Source organism: Trichechus manatus, unplaced genomic scaffold (assembly GCF_000243295.1).
Source record: "Trichechus manatus latirostris isolate Lorelei unplaced genomic scaffold, TriManLat1.0 scaffold00111, whole genome shotgun sequence".
Lineage (NCBI taxonomy): Eukaryota > Metazoa > Chordata > Mammalia > Sirenia > Trichechidae > Trichechus > Trichechus manatus.
Genome location: NW_004444047.1, coordinates 2,017,177 through 2,037,452, shown reverse-complemented (window position 1 = coordinate 2,037,452; position 20,276 = coordinate 2,017,177). Strand labels below are relative to the sequence as shown.

General features: G+C 55.3%; 1 protein-coding gene across 1 annotated transcript in view; it reads right to left on the bottom strand.

Moving 5' to 3' along the window:
* SORCS2 (sortilin related VPS10 domain containing receptor 2) overlaps nt 1-17,822 on the bottom strand; it is a 177,001-nt gene extending 159,179 nt beyond the window's left edge. Inside the window, exons 1-7 of the mRNA XM_004383549.1 lie at nt 17,802-17,822; nt 17,449-17,626; nt 16,013-16,351; nt 15,553-15,645; nt 10,561-10,836; nt 9,378-9,399; nt 8,656-8,755 (exon numbers count right to left, since the gene is read on the bottom strand). Of these exons, the coding sequence (XP_004383606.1) occupies nt 8,656-8,755; nt 9,378-9,399; nt 10,561-10,836; nt 15,553-15,645; nt 16,013-16,351; nt 17,449-17,626; nt 17,802-17,822 (1,029 nt within the window). The remainder of the gene's footprint in view (nt 1-8,655; nt 8,756-9,377; nt 9,400-10,560; nt 10,837-15,552; nt 15,646-16,012; nt 16,352-17,448; nt 17,627-17,801) is intronic.
* Between the last annotated feature and the right edge of the window lie 2,454 nt (nt 17,823-20,276).

Sequence of the window (20,276 nt, the reverse complement as noted above, 5' to 3'; positions counted from 1 at the left end):
GGGGGGAGGGAGGGAGAGAGGGAGATCAGGGAGAGGGAGAGGGGGAAGAAGGAGGGGGAAAGGGAAAGACGGGGGGCTGGGGGAGCAGGAGAGGGAGGGGGAGAGAGGGATTTTGAGGAACTGGCTCATGCGATTGTGGGAGCTGCCGAGTCCAAATCCCGTGGGTCAGGGGACAGGCTGGAGACTTAGGTGGGAGGTCTTGTGTCCCAGACATGGGTCAGGTGGTAGGGGAGAGGAATCCTGGCAGGAGGTCTATTTATAGTCTGGAGACAGAATCCTTTTCCCATGGGAAAATCTCAGTTTGGGCTCTTAAGGCCTTCAACTGATTGGATCAGGCCCACCCACATTAAAACCAAACTCGTTGCCATCGGGTCGATTCTGACTCATAGCGACCCTATAGGACAGAGTAGAACTGCCGCATATAGTTTCCAAGGAGCGCCTGGTGGACTCGAACTGCCGACCCTTTAGTTAGCAGCTACGGAGGATGATCGCTTGACTGAGGCCAACTGATGTAAATGCTGTTGCTGCTGTTAGTCGCTGTCGAGCTGATTCCGACTCATGGCGACCCCACGTGTTACTGAGTAGTGCTGAGCTCCATAGGGTTTTCTTGGCTGTGATCTTCACAGAAGCAGATCACCACGTGTCTTCTTCCACAGTGCTGATGGCTGGGTTCAAACCCGTCACCTCTTTGGTTACCAGCTGAGTGCGAACCATTTGGGCCACCCAAGGACCTTGATTAAATGCTCATCACATGGAAACACCTTCACAGCAACATCGAGAGCAGTGTTTGACCAAACAACTAGGCACCCTCGCCTGGCCAGGTTGACACAGGAAATTGACCATCCCAAACCAGATGGTCCTGGCTTTCCATGGGTCACAGACACCGGGGCCCTTCCACCCACCCAGTGGTGTCACCGGGGGGGCAAGGGGTTGTGGACCACGCCAGGTGACACTGTTGGGGGGGGGGACACCAAAATGACTGTCTATAAAATTTTTGTGTTGTGTTTTAGCAGAAATTTATTATTTTTTATAAAAATATCCCTGTATTTAGTTGTAACAACAAGAACATTTTTTTGTAAGCCCAGTTTACATATATCAGTATACCTACAAGGCTAAAACTCTGTGCTAATTTACTTTTTGAATGTTCTAATGTGCTGCGGTCAGAGCTGTCATTAGTACCCAATTACAGTGACGCTTCAAATCACGTGGTTTCGTCTGCCCGTGCTACAAGCAAGCACTGTTGTTTTGGTTGCTCCCAGCATTTTAATAATCACTGATTTTGTCAAATTTTCTAGTGTTTTAGCTACAATATTGTGATAATTAGCAATGGGGGGATGACACTATGAGTTATCCCACTGGGTAACACCACTGCACACACCCTCTGCAGGCCTCCTCTAGCTCTGAGATCCTGGGACCCAGGGGTAGTGTTTGAGTCTTTTGTTGCTGCTGTAACAAAATACTACAAACTCATCATTCAGTTCTGGAGGTCAGAAGGTGGAAATGGGTCTCACAGGCTAAAGTCAAGGAGTCGGCAGGGCTGGTTCCTTCTGAAAGCTCCAGGGGAAATCCCTTTTCTGGCCTTTTCCAGCTTCTAGAGGCTGCCCGCATTCCTCGGCTCACGGCCCCGCTCCATCTTCAAGGTCAGCAGCATAGTATCTTCCAGTTTGTATGTGTCTCAGTTTCTTCATCTGTAAGTTGGGGGGAATAGTACCTCCATGTTCTAGACTCCAATGGGGTTGAAGCACTCTGCATGGTGCCTGGTGTGAGCAGGCCTCAGTGCATGTCAACCTCCGAAGATGGATGGATGGATAGATGGATGGATTATGGGTGGATGAAAAAATGAATGAATGGATGGATGGATGGATGGATGGATTATGGGTGGATAAAAGAATGAATGAGTAGAAGGATACATGGGTGGATGGATTATGGGTGGACGGAAGAATGAATAAATAGAAGGATGGATGGATGGATGGATTATGGGTGGATGGAAGAATGAATGAGTAGAAGGATGGATGGATTATGGGTGGATGGAAGAATGACTGGAGGATGGATGGATGGATGGAGGGATGGATTATGGGTGGATGAAAGAATGAACGAGTAGAAGGATGGATGGATGGATAGATGGATGGATAGATGGACACGTGGATGGGTGGATGGGTGGGTGGGGGGAACGGATGGATAGACAGAAGTATGGATGGATGGATGGGGGTGGGTGGTCTGTGGACCAGCAGGGTTGGCAGGGATAGGGGCAGCAAACCTGAACTTTAAACAATCTCTGTGATGACTCAGACTTCCATGGAAGCGTGAGATGCTACAACTCAGGAACAATGGAGGCCACTTGACAGAGGCCTGGCTGCCTCAGCCCCTCTGGTGGGTTGATCGTGCCCCCAAATAATGTACGCTCAAGTCCTCACCTCTGGTACCTGTGAATGTGACCTTGTTTGGAGACAGTCTTTGAAGGTGTTATCAGGAGCCCCTGGGTCGTACAAACAGTGAACATGCTCAGCTGCTAACAGAAATGTTGGAGGTTCAAGTCCACCCAGAAGAGCCTCGGAAGAAAAGCCTGACGATCTACTTCTGAAAAACCAGCCATTGAAAATCCTGTGAAGCAGAGTTCTCCTCTGACACACATGGGGCCCCATGAGTCAAGATCAACTCCAAAGGCAACAGGTTTGTTTGTTTTTTTAAGATGTTAGGTTCACATGACATCATACTGGAGTAACCAAAACCAAACCCGCTGCCCTCAAGTCGATTCTGACTCATAGCGACCCTATAGGACAGAGGAGAACTGCCCCCTAGGGTTTCAAGGAGCTCCTGGTGGATTTGCACTGCTGACTTTTTGGTTAGCAGCTGAGCTCTTAACCACTGTGCCACCTGGGCTCCTCAAACTGGAGCAGGGGTCCCAGCTCTCTGTGAGTGGTGTCCTAGGAAAGAGAAGAGGAGACGCGGAGGAGACGGCCGTGCGACAGCAGAGGCAGAGGTGGAGGTGGTGCGGCCACAAGGAATGACAAGGGTGACCAGCAACAGCAGGAGCTGGAAGAGGCAAGGAGGATCCCCCCTGGAGCCTTCCGAGCGAGTGCGGCCCTGCCCACACCTTGTTCTCAGACTCCTGGCCCCCAGTCTGTGAGAGAAGACATCTGTGCTGTTTTAGGTTGTCCGTCCAGCGTGTGGTGGCTCTACAAACTAGTCCAGCGCCCACAGCAGGGGACACCAGCAAGCCCCCAGTGACCCTTCAGCCTGCACCCAGGAGGAGCCGGCTCTGAGGAGGCCCAGGATCCCCCTCCTCCGAAGGCCACACTTGTGTCTGTGAGCATTCTCCCTGCCTGACCTCCATGTGCGAGCGTGCAGTGACACAGGCCTCAAGGAGGTACAGATGAAAGCCTTCCCATCCCCTCCCCACTTGCCCCTTGCCCCAGCACACGCTGCTGCTCTACCCTCACCTCAGTCTTGTCTCTGTCCACAGGGCACACAGCACGGGTTCTCATGTCTGTGGGGCCCCAGGGCAGTCCCAGCAGTTCCCAAGGCTTTCCAAGTGCCCCCACCCCCACAAGGGGCCCCAGGGCCGTGCTGGACGCTCTTCGGCCATCTCCTGGGGCTCAGGGTGGGCCTCAAGCCCATTCCCCATCTCCAGGGAGCCAGCAAGTTCTTCTGTGGCTGAGGCTGAGCTGGGCTTGTTCTGGGAGTGCCATCCAGGGTCAGGCCCAGTGGCCCACGGGAGGATTTGGAGAGACAGGACCAGCGGGTTGGTCCATTCTGAGTTCCTTTGTGCCAGGTGCTGAGCCCCATGGCCTCCGCTCGATCCTGGTGATTTATAACAATGACATTGATCTCAGCCACCAGAGCCACGCTGGCGTGTTCTCCACCAGCCCCAAACGGCCCTGCATGGGCTGGTGCGATAATCCAGGTCCCACGGGGAAACTGAGGCTCAGAGAGCCAGGAGGAAGGGGAACCAGGGTGCAAACCCTGCGCTGCGTCCCCCTCCCTCCACCATGTTCTCCCCCAGAGGCTGGCCCGGAGCTGCCGGGGGATCTGGCCAAAGCCTGGGGAAGACGGACTTCCCAGCAGAGCACAATGCAGCCGAAAGCACTCCCAACGAGGTGGGAACACAGGCTCACTCCTGCTGCTTAGCCTTTACAGGCTGGCCCGGGGAGGAGGCTGTGATTCTAGTGTTCAAACCAACGCTGACATGAAACGGAGCAAAACAGAAAAGTCACGAATTTTTCATATCAGACATGGTACTTGGAAGCATTCTGGCACCAGGCCAACTCCTCTGGGCTGTGTCTTCACACCCGTCCCAGCTACTGTGTTCCCATGGCCCATCTGAGAAGCACTGAGCAGAAACCTTCGGGGGTGTCTGGGGACCACAGCCCCAGGGTCTCGGGTCAGCCATGACAATAGTAGGCCACCCTACCCCAGGCATAGCCTGGGGAGTTCTGGTTAGACCACAGGTGAGGAGAAAAGTAAAGGGAATTAATTCTGTAAGGCAGGTTGCCAGCCATCTCCGAAGAAGCTATAAAGCACGGCAGCCGTAATTATGCATAAATGGTCTCCTAATGTGTGTTCCCACCTTCCTGCACAACCTACCCATTACCAGGTAACGCAGGAGGTGGACCCGTACTGCACACGCTGGCCCAGGCCACCCCGCAGGTGGAGGGCCGCTCTCTCCCCAGATGCAGTCACCTGGGGAAATCCTGGCTCCTGGCTCAAGTCCGACTTCGGGACCTTTACCGGCTGTTTTGTAGGAAACATCTTACTCCTTCCATGAAACGCAGCAGGGGAAGTTTGGTTTCTCAGTCCCCATCACACCCTCAACAGTTCTTGAAGTTGAGAGCTGCATGTCCAGTTCAACGCTGCACCTCAGTGCCCAAAGAGGGCCTGGCACACAGCGGGCACTTCATGTACGTGTCTCATCTATGAGATCGGACAAGGATGTTCTCCCCGCACCGAGCACGAGACCCAGCACACAGTAGGTGCTTCCTCTACATCTGTCACCTACGAGATTGGATGAGGGCTCTCTCTCCAGCAAGGAGCACAAGACCCAGCACATAGTAAGTGCTTCAGCTACATCTGTCACCTACCAGATTGGACGAGGGCTCTCTCTCCAGCAAGGAGCACAAGACCCAGCACGTAGTAAGTGCTTCAGCTACATCTGTCACCTACCAGATTGGACGAGGGCTCTCTCTCCAGCAAGGAGCACAAGACCCAGCACGTAGTAAGTGCTTCAGCTACATCTGTCACCTACCAGATTGGACGAGGGCTCTCTCTTCAGCACAGAGCACGAGACCTAGCACATAGTAGGTGCTTCCTCTGCATCTGTCACCTACGAGATTGGACGAGGGCTGTCTCTCCAGCAAGGAGCACAAGACCCAGCACGTAGTGGGTGCCTCAGCTACACCTGTCACCTATGAGATTGGACGAGGGCTGTCTCATGGAGCACAAGACCCAGCACATAGTAAGTGCTTCAGCTACATCTGTCACCTACCAGATTGGACAAGGGCTGTCTCTCCAGACGGAGCACGACACCTAGCACATAGTAGGTGCTTCAGCTACATCTGTCGTCTACGAGATTGGACAAGGGCTCTCTCTCCAGCACGGAGCATGACACCCAGCACACAGTAGGTGCTTCCTCTACATCTGTCACCTACGAGATTGGATGAGGGCTCTCTCTCCAGCAAGGAGCACAAGACCCAGCACGTAGTAGGTGCCTCAGCTACACCTGTCACCTATGAGATTGGACGAGGGCTGTCTCTCCAGCAAGGAGCACAAGACCCAGCACACAGTAAGTGCTTCGGCTACATCTGTCACCTACCAGATTGGACAAGGGCTGTCTCTCCAGCACGGAGCACGACACCTAGCACATAGTAGGTGCTTCAGCTACATCTGTCATCTACGAGATTGGACAAGGGCTCTCTCTCCAGCATGGAGCACAAGACCCAGCACATAGTAGGTGCTTCAGCTACATCTGTCATCTACAAGATTAGACAAGGACTTTCTCCCCGCATGGAGCACGAGATCCAGCACACAGTAGGTGCTTCTTCCACATCTGTTGTCTACGAGATTGGACAAGGGCACAAAGCAGGGACTCTGTGTAAATCGCTTGGGTGAGTGGGTGTTGGTGTTGGGAAGAGCTTGGAGGTCCTCTTGCCGAGGCCACGGGGAGAAGGGTGAGTCAGGACTCTGCCCACGTGGGCTGCCTCATCCCCAAGATCCCTGGGAGGCGACGGGAGAGTCCAGAATGTTGGCACCGGAATGGGCTTTGTGGATGGGGAAACCGAAGCCTGGGAAGGAAATAAGATCTGCTGAAGCCACACAGCTCAGCAGTGCTCAGGCTGCCTGTCCGGCCAAGCCACGGTAACACAGAGTCGTCCCGTTCATGCTTCACGAGGGGGCGGGGCTGTGCTCACAGATGTGGGGAACCCCCTCTACTCCACAGAGCTCTGCGCTGGGGGCCTGGCGGGCCTGGGTTCGAATCCCCGTCGGTGCCAGGTTCAGAGATGCCATCTTGAGAGAACCAGAAGGCTCTGCACCTGCCGCCTCCCAGCTCCCCCGAGCCTCCACTCATCACCTGGATGTGGGCTGAGGGTGCCACCCCCAGCCCTGTCCACTGCCTGCAGGTGCCAGTCCAGGGTCCCACACACCATGAATGATCACAGGGGCTGCTGACCAAACCAAGAAACGGGGCAAGGAGTGGACACGTTCCAGCAACCAAAGGACATTCTTGCCCTCTGTTCTGCGGAATCGCCTTCCCTGAAGGGTCCCACTTGGCCCCCCGATTCCCAGGTGCTCAGCCTGCACAGGACCAGGAGACAGAGGAAGGGCAGCCTGCACCCCGCCAGCCCCCAGATCACGCTCGGCCCTCAGATGCTGGAGACGTCCCTGGCCCGGCGTCCCCTCCACCCCAACAGCCCAGGCCCTCGCTCCTCACACGGGCTCCCAAATCAGCATTTGTTCCAACAGGGGCTGCTGTGGCTTCTGGGTCCACACGCACGTAGAATTAAACCGATTTCTACGTGCACAGTTCGGTGACACTGGTTACATTCCTCACATGCACGCATTCCCCACAACCTTTTCCAGCAAATTCACCATCATGAACACAGTTCCCTGCCCCTAAGCTTCTCATCAGTCCATCAGAGTTGTTGCTGTCAGTTAGATCCCACATAGATAGTCCTTTAAAAGAGCATAATGCTTAAAGGGTGCATGTTCTGTTGTGTATATTTTCACCAAAATAGAATAAAGTTTACCGTCTTCAAAAAAAAAAATCCAGCCAAGCTGCCTCCCACTGTCCATCTCACAAGGACAGGTCTGCGGCCCGAGGGCACCCACAGGCCCTTACGCTGCCCGTACGTGGCCACGTCACCCTTATCCCACTGTTGCCGCTGCTGCTGTCGAGTTCCTGACTCAAGGGGACCCCATGCTCACCGATATGGTCACAGAGAAAAAAACCCAAACCAACCCCCTTGCCATACAGTTGATTCCGACTCACAGCGACCCTAGAAGACAGAGGAGAACTGCCCCATAGGGTTTCCAAGGAGTGCCTGGTAGATTCAAACTCCCAACCTTTTGGTTAGCAGCAGAGCATTTAACTGTTGAGCCACCAGAGCTCCTTCTGTGGTTCATTAAAAAAAAAAAAGATCAAATCCATTGCTGTGGACTTGATTCCAACTCATAGTGACCCTATAGGACAGGGTAGAACTGCCCCATAGGGTTTCCAAAGAGTGGCTGGTGGATTCGAACTGCTGGCCTTTTGGTTAGCAGCCGAGCTCTTAACCACAGTGCCACCAGGCTCCTTCGGCCCCGAGGGTCCTTCCTAAATCACCAAAGAGCACAGGGGGCCACGTGCCAGGTCGGTGCCATGCACACACCCCAGGCTCCGTGTGTCTCGGCCCTGACGCCCCCAATTCTCTGCGTGAGATGCGTGCTCATCACGGTTCTCAGTGGAGGAAACTGAGGCACGAGGCGGTGGGGCCAGGCCCACGTGGCTACCGTTCTGTCTTACGCACGGAATTGAGCTCATGGAGGACAGCTGCCCCTCGGCCAGCTTCCCTGACCGACTGAGCTCTCAGGGGGTTGGACGCAGTCCCCCCGCTTTGCAGAGGGGCCCCTCACTGAGCCTGGTGGTGTGTGGCCCTGAGCTCACAGGGTCCGCACTCCCCAGCCAGGCAGGAAGCAGGGGGAGAAAGGTCACCCCAGACCAGGAGACACGACATAGAGCTCAGATGGAAACCCAAACCAAAGCTCAGCTGAGCAACCAGGAAACAAGCGGCCACTGCTCACCGCTGCCCCCACGGGGCCAACCACCAGGGGCGGCTCCTCCTTCTGCTCCATGTCCACCACCTCCGCGTGCTGGCCCTGCTGGAGGCGCGTCCCTCCCTGGGAGGAAACCTCTCACGCAGGCCCTGTGGAGGGCAGGCGGGGGCCTAGGACCTGAGCTCCTGTCCTCCCAGCCCTGCAGACGGCAGGCGGGGGCCTGTGACCCTGAGCACTGGCCCTTCCAGCCCCACAGACGGCAGGCAGGGCCTGGGACCCTGAGCTCCTGTCCTCCCAACCCCACAGACGGCAGACAACACCTGTGACCCCGAGCTCCTGTCCTCCCAGCCCTGCAGACGGCAGGCAGGACCTGGGACCCCCGAGCTCCGGCCACAGCACAGCACCTACCTTCCTCTTGTTGGTGGGGCAGATGTAGAAGTTGTCGATGACGGTGGTGACGCCGGGCTGCAGCGTGAGCTTGGTGTAGGATGTCCCGAAATCTGATGACCTGGAGAGAGGACAACAGCGTCCGTGTCAGCCCAGGTGCAGAGTCTATCAGGGAGCCAGACCTCCACGCAGCCCCCTGCCCTCCCCGGGAGCAGTGTGCCCCCACGGGGCAGGGGAGACCCGGCTTATGCAGAAGGCACGGGACTCACTCGAGGCTGAAGCCAGACTTGCACCCAGGCCCCTCTGACCCTCTGACCCAGCCAGAGCCTCCCAGCCCAGCCAGTGTCCCCGCAGAGACCCTCCCCCTCGACGTCTCCACAGCATCACACCCTGCCTGCTAGTTTGCTTTGCCCTGGTCACGTCGCCAACCCTGTTGGTTATGAAGGCCCTTCCAGGTCCCTCCATCCTGCCTCCCCACCCTAGCCCTTCCCATCCCTTAAAACCCAAACCAAATCCACTACCATCAAGTCAATCCTGACTCATAGCGACCCTGTAGGACAGAGTAGAACTGCCCCATAGTGTATCCAAGGAGCAGCTTGTGGATTCAGACTGTCAACTTTTGGTTAGCAGCCAAGTTCTTAACCACTACGCCGTTACTCCCTGCTATCTCACAGATGCTGAGACAGGGCTTAGAGAACGCAGCTTCCTGTTTGAGGCTGGGACCTCGGGTGAGTCTCTCCCACCTCGGAGGCCCACAGTCCTCATCTGAATATGAAGCGGACGCAGGCGGGAGGCTGTGAGCACGCCTTCCCGGCCAGGAGCACGCAGAGCGGAGCCATCAAAGGTAGTACCACACCTGTGATTTGGAAGCCGCAGGACACAGAGACACTGAACTGACTCTAGTTGTCAGTGGCCGTCAAGTGGACTCTGACTCATGGCGACCCCACGTGTGCAGAGCAGAACTTCTCCATAGGGTTTTCAAGGCTGTGACCTTTCGGAAGCAGACAGCCGGGCCTGTCTTCTGAAGTGCCTCTGGGTGGGTTTGAACTGCCAACCTTTTGGCTATCCATCAAGCACTTAACTCTTTGGGCCAGCCAGGGACTTGAACTGATTCTGTGCTGTTGTTGGGTGCCGTCGAGTCAATTCCGACTCATAGTGACCTCATGTGTGCAGAGTAGAACTGCTCTATAGAGCTTTCTAGGCTGTGATTTTTACAGGAGCAGATTGCCAGGCCCTTCTTCCCTGGTGCCGCTGGGTGGGTTCGAACCACCAATCTTGAACCAAAGCCCCTCACTACTCCCATTTAAAATGTGCATCACTGCAGACCTGTGGGCTGTGTGCAGGAGGTGACGCCAGCTGGGGGGCAGCGCCTCCACCTTGGCCCCCTGGCTCCACCGACGCCTGGTCCCTTTGGTTTGAGGCTGCCCTAGGGCCCGTCTCCCCACCTTCTGAAGGTGGGGCAAGGACGGAGCCTGAACCTACTGAGTGCCTAAGTGTGGGGCACCCTGGGGGCTTCTCATGCCTCCCCTCACTGAGACCTGCAGAGCGAACTGAGCTCTGAGGGCACAATGGACTGAACCGTGTCCCCCAGAAAGACGCGCTGAAGCCCAGGCACCTGTGAGCTTGACCCTATTTGGAAACAGGGTCTTTGAAGATGTTGTCATTTAGGCTAACACGAGGCCATAATGGAGTAAGGTAAGTCCGAGTCCAACATAAACCCAAAAACCAAACCCATTGCCCTGGAGTCGATTCCAACTCACAGCCACCCCACGTGGCAGAGAACAACTGCTCCATGGGGTTTTCTTCGGTATACTCCCTACGGAAATAGATTGCCAGGTCTTTCTTCTGAGGTATCATGTGTGGGTTTGAACCCACTAACCTTTTGATTAGCTGCTGAGCACAAACCCTTTGCACCACCCAGGGTACCTAATCCCATCCGAGTGGTGTCCTTATAAAGCCGAGAAGAGACACAGAGACGGGGACACAGGAAGGACGCCATGTGACGCTGCAGCCGCAGCCCAGGAACGCCGGGATCCACCAGAAGCCGGGAGAGAGGCAGGGACAGCGTCTCGCTCAGAGCCTCAGAAGGAGCCAACACGGCCGACACCCTGATCTCGGACTCCCCACCAGCAGGGCTGTGAGACAGTGAATTTCTGTTCTTACCAAGGAGCATGAGGATGTTCTGGAGCAGGTAACGTGCTTCTGTTAGGCGTAAGGGCGCCATGAGTCAGAGCCCACGCAAAGGTAACTAACCAAAACAAAGCCACCAGTTTGTGGTCCTTGCTGATGGCCACCCCAGGACACTGGCACAGAGAGTTCTGGGAGGGGGTCGGCCTGAGTCCAGGCTCCAGGTCAGCCCTCCTGTCCTCAGACCCCCGCACCCACCGTGGGTGCTTATGTCCAGCTGGGTGCCCTGAGTGGCCTCCTCCCGTCTGGCCCAGTCTGCCACCGTCTGCACCATGAGGGGCAGCCACACCAGTGCTGCTCAAACCCGCCCCCCAGTGTGACTGTGCTCCTGTAGTACATCCCATAATACACCCATATGGGTCCTACTGGGCTGCTTTCTTCCTGAGCCTCCCAGGGAAAGAGAGGTCCAGGACATTGGCTGGGATATTTCCTGGGGAGGGGGATGCTCTCCCAGCCAAGGCCACCTGCCTCCTTGGCCCTGCCAGGGGGACCCTCCTCCCTGCCAGACCAGAGAGCCCCGCCCCCCATTCCACCCCTTCCCCATGGGAGTAAAGGCACCCCGCCCCATGAAAGAGGAGGTGGGGTCACAGAGGCCTCAATCTCAGCCTCAGAGAATGATTTTCCCTGGGAAGGAGGGCGCAAGCTTGGGGCCCATCAGACCCAGGAAATTCCAGAGCCATGCAGAGGCCAATGGCTGATGTACTCCAGACCCCTGGTGGGAATCTAAGTGCACCACACCCCCGTCTACCCCCCAGGACTCCATGCATTCCAGATGAGGGGAGGACCCTCAGTCCCCTCCTCGTATCCCTCCCTGCCCCCCAAGCCACCTCCATGACCTGCCAATTCTGCCTCCTGACCACCTCTCACCCCATCCCTTCCCCATTCCCCCACTCGCCCCCTCCTCCTGCCTCACCAGGACCTGCCAGCCTCCCTCTGTTCCCCCAGAGCCAGAGGCACCCCCATCAAAGCCTAGAGGCTTGGCTTCAGCAGCTGCTGCCAGGGCGGAGGATAAACACACAAATCTAACTGCAGCAGCGCCGGGTGTGTGGGGGCCAGGAGGAGAAGGAGCAGAGAACCAGGAGGGGCCAGGGCTGCTGTTCTACAGTCAGGAGGGCCTCTGGATGAGGTGCCCTTTGGACAGAGACCCGGAGGAAGGAAGAGAGAGTGAGTGCTTTGTGGCTATTGGGGGCATGCATACCCCCCAAAATTCATGTCCACCTGGAGCCTGTGCTTGTGACCTTATTTGGAAATAGGTTCTATGTGCATTGTGTCCCCTAAAAGCCAAGTCGAAGCCCCAACCCAAGTACCTGTGAATGTGACCACGTTTTCTTTGCTGTGTTAATGAGGCCACACAGGGGTGAGGAAATTAAACTCGTCAAGGATTTCATTTCTCTTGGATCAGCAACAATCAATCCCCATGGAAGCAGCAGTCAAGAAATCAAACATACTGCATCAGGCAAATCTGCTGAAAAAGAGCTCTTTAAAGTGCTAAAAAGCAAAGATGTCACTTGGTTTGTGCCTGACCCAAGCCCTGACGCCAGTGGCGGTCAGAGGAGTAGAGCCAGTCCAGCAGAGCACCCAGGCTGGACTTTGTGCTCACTGCCGAAGGAGAAAGGAGGTTCTGGGAGATCACAAGGCAAGAGGGCGGGGCTTAGGAAATCACAGGACAAGAGGGAGGGGCTTAGGAAACCACACGGTGAGAGGGCGGGGCTTAGGAAACCACACGGTGAGGGGGCGGGGCTTAGGAAACCACAGGATGAGGGGGCGGGGCTTAGGAAACCACAGGACGAGGGGCGGGGCTTAGGAAACCACAGGATGAGAGGGCGGGGCTTAGGAAACCACAGGACGAGAGGGCGGGGCTTAGGAAATCACAAGATGAGAGTAAGTTGTTAGTTATTAGATGCCACCCGGTCAGTTCTGACTCACAGTGACCCTGTGTACAACAGAAGGAAATATTGCCTGGTCCTGTGCCATCCTCATGATTGTTGTTATGCTTGAGCCCATTGTTGCAGCCACTGTTTCAGTTCATCTCATTGAAGGTCTTCCTCTTTTTCACTGACCCTCTACTCTACCAACCATGATGTCCTTCTCCAGGGAACTGGTCCCTTCTGATAACATGTCCAAAGTATGTGAGATGTAGTCTCACCATCCTTGCTTCTGAGGTGCATTCTGGCTATACGTCTTCCAAGACAGATTTGTTTGTTCTTCTGACAGGCCATTGTATATTCAATATTCTTCGCCAACACCATAATTCAGAGGCATCAATTTTTCTTCAGTCTTCTTCATTCATTGTCCAGCCTTTATGTGCATATGAGGCGATTGAAAACACCATGGCTTCGGTCAGGTGCACCTTAGTCCTCAAAGTGACATCTTTGCTTTTTAACACTTTGAAAAGTTCTTTTGCAGCAGATTCGCCCAATGCAATGCATCATTTGATTTCTTGACTGCTGCTTCCATGAGCATTGATTATGGATCCCAGTAAAATTAAATCCTTTATAACTTCAATCTTTTCTCCTTTTATCATGATGTTGCTTATTTATTGGTCCAGTTGTGAGGATTTTTCTTTTCTTTATATTGAGGTGTAATCCTTACTGAAGGCTTCCTTGATCTTTGTCAGTAAGTGCTTCAAGTCCTCTTCACCTTCAGCAAGGCAAGGTTGTGTCATATGCAAATCACAGGTTGTTAATGAGTCGTTCTCCAATCCTGATGCCCATTCTTCTCCATATAGTCTAGCTTCTCGGATTATTTGCTCAGCATATAGGTTGAATAGGTATGGTGAAAGGATAAAACCCTGATGCACAGCTTTCTTGACTTTCAACCACGCAGTATCCCTTTGTTCTGTTGGAATGACTGCCTCTTGGTCTATGTACGGGTTCCTCATGAGCACAATGAAGTGTTCTGGAATTCCCATTCTTCACAATGTAATCCATAATTTGTTATGATCCACACAGTCAAATGCCTTTGCATGGTCAATAAAACACAGGTAAACATCTTTCTGGAATTCTCTGCTTTCAGCCAGGATCCATCTGACATCAGCAATGATATCCCTGGTTCCATGTCCTCTTCTGAATCCAGCTTGAGTTTCTGGCAGCTCCCTGTCAATGCACGCTGCAACTGCTTTGGAATGATCTTCATCAACATTTTACTTGCTTGTGATATTAATGATATTGTTCAAGGATAATTTCCACATTCTGTTGGATCACCTTTCTTTGGAATAGGCACAAATACGGATCTCTTCCAATCAGTTGGCTAGGTAGCTGTATTCCAAAATTCTTAGCATAGACCAGTGAGCACTTCTAGTGCTACATCAGTTTGTTGAAGCATCTCCATTGATATTCCATCAATTCCTGGAGACTCGTTTTTCACCAGGGTCTTGAGTGCAGCTTGGACTTCTTCCTTCAGTACTATCAGTTCTTGATCATATGCTGCCACCGGAAATGGTTGAATGTCGACCAGTTCTTTTTGGTACAGTGACTCTGTGTATTCCTTCCATCTTCTTTTGATGCTTCCTGCATCGTTTAGTATCTTCCCCCTTAGAATCCTTCAATATTGCAACTTGAGGCTTGGATATTCTCTTTAGTTCTTTCAGCCGGAGAAACACTGAGTGGGTTCTTCCCTTTCAGGTCTCCAGGTCTTTGCACATTTCAGTATAATTCTTCACTTTGTCTTCTAAAGCCGCCCTTTGAAATCCTCTGTTCAGCTCTTTTACTTCATCATTTCTTCCTTTTGCTTTAGCTACTCTACATTCAACATCAAATTTCAGAGTCTCTTCTGACATCCATTTTGGTCTCTTCTTTGTTTCCTGTCTTTTTAATTACTTTTTGCTTTCTTCATGTATAATGTCCTTCCACAACTTGTCTGGTCTATGGTCATTAGAGTTCAATGAGCCAAATCTGTTCTTGAGATGGTCTCTAAATTCAGGTGGGATATACTCAAGGTTATACTTTGGCTCTAGTGGAGTTGCTGTGATTGTCTTCAGCTTCAACTTGAACTTGAAGAGGGTGGGGGTTAGGAAATCATGTGAGGAGAGGGTGGGTTAGGAAATGCTGGTACATCATACTTTCTTGGGGGAAGAATAACAGCTGAGCTCCTGTGGCGCTGGGGTGCAGGGCCTGGGGCTGTGCGGCCTTGAGCAGCGGTTTCCCTCTGGGGCAACGGTTTCCCTCAGGAATGTGAGAATGGAATTCAGCAGTGTCCATTACTGGTGTCCATCCACATATCCTTCCGTGACTGTCCCAATGACTCCTGACTTCCTGTGGGGAGGGTTCTCCCTCCATCTTGGACCACATGGCTGGTGAGAGTTTAGCTTGTCCAGAAAGAGGAGGGAGAAAGGAGGAGGGAGAGGGAGGGAAGGGGAGGGAGGAGGAGGAAGGAGGAGGGAGGAGGGAGGGAGTCCAGCAGCACAAGTATCCCCCCCAGCACTCAGGACTCACAGCATCTTCAAGTTCATCTGCTGCAGCCGGCAGCTCAGAGCACCCTCATTCATTGCAGTGTGTGTTAATTCACATAAAAACACAACTCCAGAGCCTACAGACCACCAGACAGAAACATGGAAGGCAATCGCAGTTGGAAAATTGCTATTTGCAAATCGCCTGCTTAATTGCCAAGTGTTTGTACAAATGCACTTTTAAAAAATGATTTAATTAAACCACGCGCATCCTCTACGATTACTTCATCAGCAGGGCCGTATGCTCAGCTCCAGCCCGCCCCCTGGGTATGCTCAGCTCTCACCGTCTCCGACCCGCTCGCATGGGAACTTGCACACAGGTGTAAAGGCAGTGCCCACCTGCATGCTGGTGCCACTGAGCCCCCCAGCAAGGCCACCTGCAGGAACGCAGCCCTGGGCAAGGCCCAGAACCCTTCGAGACTCAGTTTCTTTATCTGTAAAATGGAGTAGTAACCCTGACGAGGTCCGAGGCTGTGTGCCTAAGGCAGGCAGGTTGTCGGGTCCCGCGGCAGGTGGCACTGGTACTGCTGTTAGGTAGCTGACACCCCCCCATGTCACGTGGTTTACAGCGTGGCCACCCTCTGCCAGGGTCACCCCGTGTGGACAGGAGGATGGTCAGAGCACAGGCATGCGTTCTGCAGTTTGCAAAACACCTCGAGCAGATCCCATTAACCCCCTTTAGGGAAGTGCTAATGTCTGCACTTTACATATAGGGAAACTGAGGCCCGTAGGAGAGGGACTTGCCCAAAGGCATGCAGCGCTGATGGCAGAGCTGGGACTGAGCCTTGGTCTCTGAGTGCCCAGCCCCGGGCTCCCCCCGGAGGGTGACCGCCGTGTCATGGGTGAAGGGTGCCTGCTGAAGGGGGTTCACAGTCAGGAAGCACACTGCAGGGGGCTGAGAAGGAGCGGTGCTGAGCAGACACCGCCGGGCTGACTCTGGCTCTCGGGGCCCGACATCCCCAAGGAACCGGGTCAGAGACGGCTCCTGCCCACGCTGGGGACTCCTGGTCTGGCACTCAAGGCCAACGGAGGAGGTGGGATCGAGGAGACATGGTTCTTCTGGGGCTTCAGGTCCTGCTGATTCTGGGGAGGGGTTGGGGCTTTTCGCGGCCAGGCACCAGCGGGGGGGCAGAGAGGAGGCAAGCACAGCCCCCGCTCTCAGTGGCGAGGGACGCTGCTGCCAGGTAAGTCACCCACAGGTGCACTAACGCATGATCGTGGGCTGGACACAGCCCAGTGGAAGCCTGCTGTCTCATCAAGCCATCCTGGCCACACTGGAGCAGCAGCGTGCCTGTCCATTTCACAGCCAGGGAGACTGAGGCTTGAGCAGCATGCCTGCCCATTTCTCAGCCAGGGAGACTGAGGCTCAAGCAGCGTGCCTGCCCATTTCACAGCCGGGGAGACTGAGGCTTGAGCAGCATGCCAGCCCATTTCTCAGCCAGGGAGACTGAGGCTCAAGCAGCGTGCCTGCCCATTTCGCAGCCAGGGAGACTGAGGCTTGAGCAGCATGCCTGCCCATTTCTCAGCCAGGGAGACTGAGGCTCAAGCGGCGTGCCTGCGCATTTCATAGCTGGCGAGACTGAGGCTCAAAGAGTGTTACGTAAAGTTCCCAAGGTCACTCAGCAACTAAACAGCACGCTCTGTTTTAGCCCCTGGTCGCCAGGCTCCCAGCTGCCTTCCCCAGAGTCCCAGCAGCGAACCTGGAGCTGCCCCGCCCCTCTGGACTCAGATCCCATTTCTTCTCTGGCAGAGTCTGAGGGCCGCACCAGAGCCAGGCACGGCCTTGGACCCCAGCACAGGGCCGCGTTACCACCAGAGTTACCACGTGGCCCGAGGACACCTCTCAAACTCAAGCCCGGGCCTCGGGTCAGCTGGCAGTGCCCAGCGGGCTGAGAGGGTTCCAGACTCTCCCTGCCTGAACTCCCAGCGGTGGGCAGCAACACCCGGACCCTTCCTCTCCCCGCCCACCCCAACCTCGGCTCGTCCAGCCCCCCTGCTCTCACTGACTGGGGGCTGCGAAGCTTGCTGGTGGAGCTCTCCAGAATGGAGCTGGGCAGGGCTGAGCCCAGAGCCTTCCCCAGCGCCTGGCCTGCAGCTTTACACTAGCCAGTCAGCCACACCTGGAGGTGGCCCACAGCCTCCTGCTCAGGGGCACCCCATGGCCAGCTGCACCCCATTACGCCAGCCCGAGGGCGCTATCCCACAGCTGCCTGACACGAAGGGTTCCTCACTCTGAGGGTCCCTCCTGTGCAGGGGTGCGTGCTGGGCGTGGCACAGCGGGGGTGGCAGGCACTTGGTCAGCTGCTGAGGGCCTGTCCAGCTCTGCTGGTCCTTCAATATTGCAGCAAGCCCACCCAGCTATAAACAGGAGCTCCCCAAGCCCCCAGTGCCCCCTTCCGCCAGGCCCTCCTGGACGCTGCCCCAGACCTCCCACGGACCAGCAGCCCGGCTTGGCAGGGGGCCTCCAGGACCCTCCCCTGTGGGGCAGTGACCAGCGTCCATTCTGAGTGGGTGATGACCGTGCCACACCCACTGTTGACAAGGACACGGCCATCGCCTGGTGGGCCCAGGATTCAGTGGGGCCGGAGCATGAACAGACTGCTGCGTGCAGCCGAGAAGTGGCCTCCAGGGGGCGCGGAGGAGGTGCGGCTTGAGCATGGTGGGCGGGACACCTCGCAGGAGGCTGGCAGAAGGGGGAAGGGAAGGCAGGTGTCAGATGGGGGGTGCTTGTAGAAAGCATCCCGACAGACAGCCAGAGGCTGGCAGGGAAGCTGGGTGTCCCGTGCTCACAGGAATGATGGGGTTCAGGGCAGAGCGATGGGGCAGCCAGAGACCAAGGCTTAGAAAACGGAGCTGAGGACACACACGGACACAATATGGCAGCCACAGTGGACCCCGCTACAGCCGCTGCGTCCGCAGAGAAGACTGGGTGCTAGTCCGAATCCGTCCCGAGAGATGTCATAAAAGGAGACAAGTAACCCACGAGCAAGACAGACGCTGCTGCGGGAAGCCGCGTCCAGGAGCCAGGGACCGTACAGGCTCAGAAGTTGGAGGAGCCCAGGAGGGCACCTCCCCCAGAGCCGGCAGAGAGCGCCTGGCCCTGCCCACACCATGGTTGGATGCCCAGTCTCCAGCACGGGGAGAGAAAATTCCTGTTCTCTAAGGCCTCACTGTGGCACTTTGCTCTGGCTGCCCAAGGGCACCAGGATGTGACAGAGGTCACATCGCGTCCCCAGCGGATCTCCTGGTGCGGGCAAGTTACCTGCTGCTCAGCTTGGCACGGAGGCCTGGTCCGTCGGCAGATGTTCCTGCCCTCGGCAGGGCTGGCGTCCAGGAGCCGCGCTGTAGGCAGCCTCCGGCCGGCCGGGGAGAAGCCCGCGGCTGCCGGGCCCCTTAGCAGCGGCAGATGTGCACGAGGTGTGAATTGCCCTGGCAGCTGCCCCAGGCTGCGTGGGAGGCCGCAGCCACACCTGACCCTGTGCTGGGCTGACCCGACCCAGGCGGACGGCCAGGCACCTGAAGGCAGACCCTCGGCGCTCGGCGCTCGACCCTCGGCGTCTGGGATAATTGGGGAGATTGTCGTTGATGTGGGGCTGGCAGGGCCAGGCCGGTGGTGGCCGGGCGAGTCCGTGTGATGCTGCCGTGGTGGGGTATAGAGGGGCTGGGAAAAGCAGCCTCCCCAAGTCAGAATTTGCCGGAAAGGACCCATGGGCTCCTCCTACGAGGGGGCAGGCCGGTTACTGCCCGGAACGAGGCTCTTTGGAATTTGTTGGTGTTTCTGTTACGGCAGCCTAGTAACAAGAAAGGAGCTCTGGTGGCACAGTGGTTAAGCGTTTGGCTGCTAACCAGAAGGTCGGTGGTTCCAAGCTCCCCAGTGTCTTCACGGGAGAAAGACCTGGCCATCTGCTTCCGTAAAGATTACAGCCGAGAAAACCCTATGGGGCAGTTCTACTCTGTCACATGGAGTCACTATGAGTCAGAACCGACTCAACCGCACACAGTGACAGCAACGGCCCCACAAGCTGCCCCTACACCTGGCAGGCTCTTGGTGGTCAGGCTCAGCTCGCTATTCTTGTGACCTGGGATCCACCCTTCAGGAATTCCTAAAGGTTAGCCCTCCACTGTCCTTAGAATCACTTACACATGGTGGGCGGGAACCTCTGGAAACAGGTCCCGCAACAATGAGAAGAGAAAGCCCCCAGCCTCCACATCAGCAGTCTGCTTCTGCCTCCCTCCATGGCCAGCCCTGGTCCAAATGCAAACAGAGCTTATAGTATTGCAATCACAGAGCCGTGACTCGAGGTCAGCATCTCCCTTACTGAGTAATATCCCACCCCATGGGCCTGATTACGGAACGGTCACTCCGGAGGCAGAACATCTTTTTAACCCTTTCTACAAGTGTTGATTTAGGCCTACTTTGTGAGCTACGTATATAAGAACAATGCAGGAGCCCTGGAGGCGCAGTGGTTAAGCACTTGGCTGCTAAGCAAAAGGTCTGCGGTTCAAACCTACCCAGCGGCTTTGAAGGAGAAAGGCCTGGCAATCTGTTCCCGTAAAGACTGCAGCCTAGAAAACCCTGTGGGCAGTTCTACTCTGCCGCACGGGGTCATACAGGGTCACTAGGAGTCAGAATCGACTCCATGGCCCCTAACAACATGTGAGCTGCGGTTTGCAAATGCCTTCCTCCCTATTGACTGCCATCACAGGCCGCTCTGTCCCTTGTGGGGAGCGTTTGTATTATCTGAACACCTCCCCAGCCTCGTATCTTGGGTTATTTCCGTGGGTCTAAGTCTCAGGGGTGAGACTCCTGAATGAGAAACTGGGAGGTTCTGTGTAGCTTTTAAAAATGTACCCCTCAACTCAAGAAACTCTCACAGCTCAATATTTTAAAAATAAGGGCCTTCATTTATGCCTAGAGAGTTCTCGGACAAAATGATAACATTTTCATATGCCAGTTCCAAGACTACTGAATTTGACAGTCCACATTGATTTTCCAAGGTAACTGTTG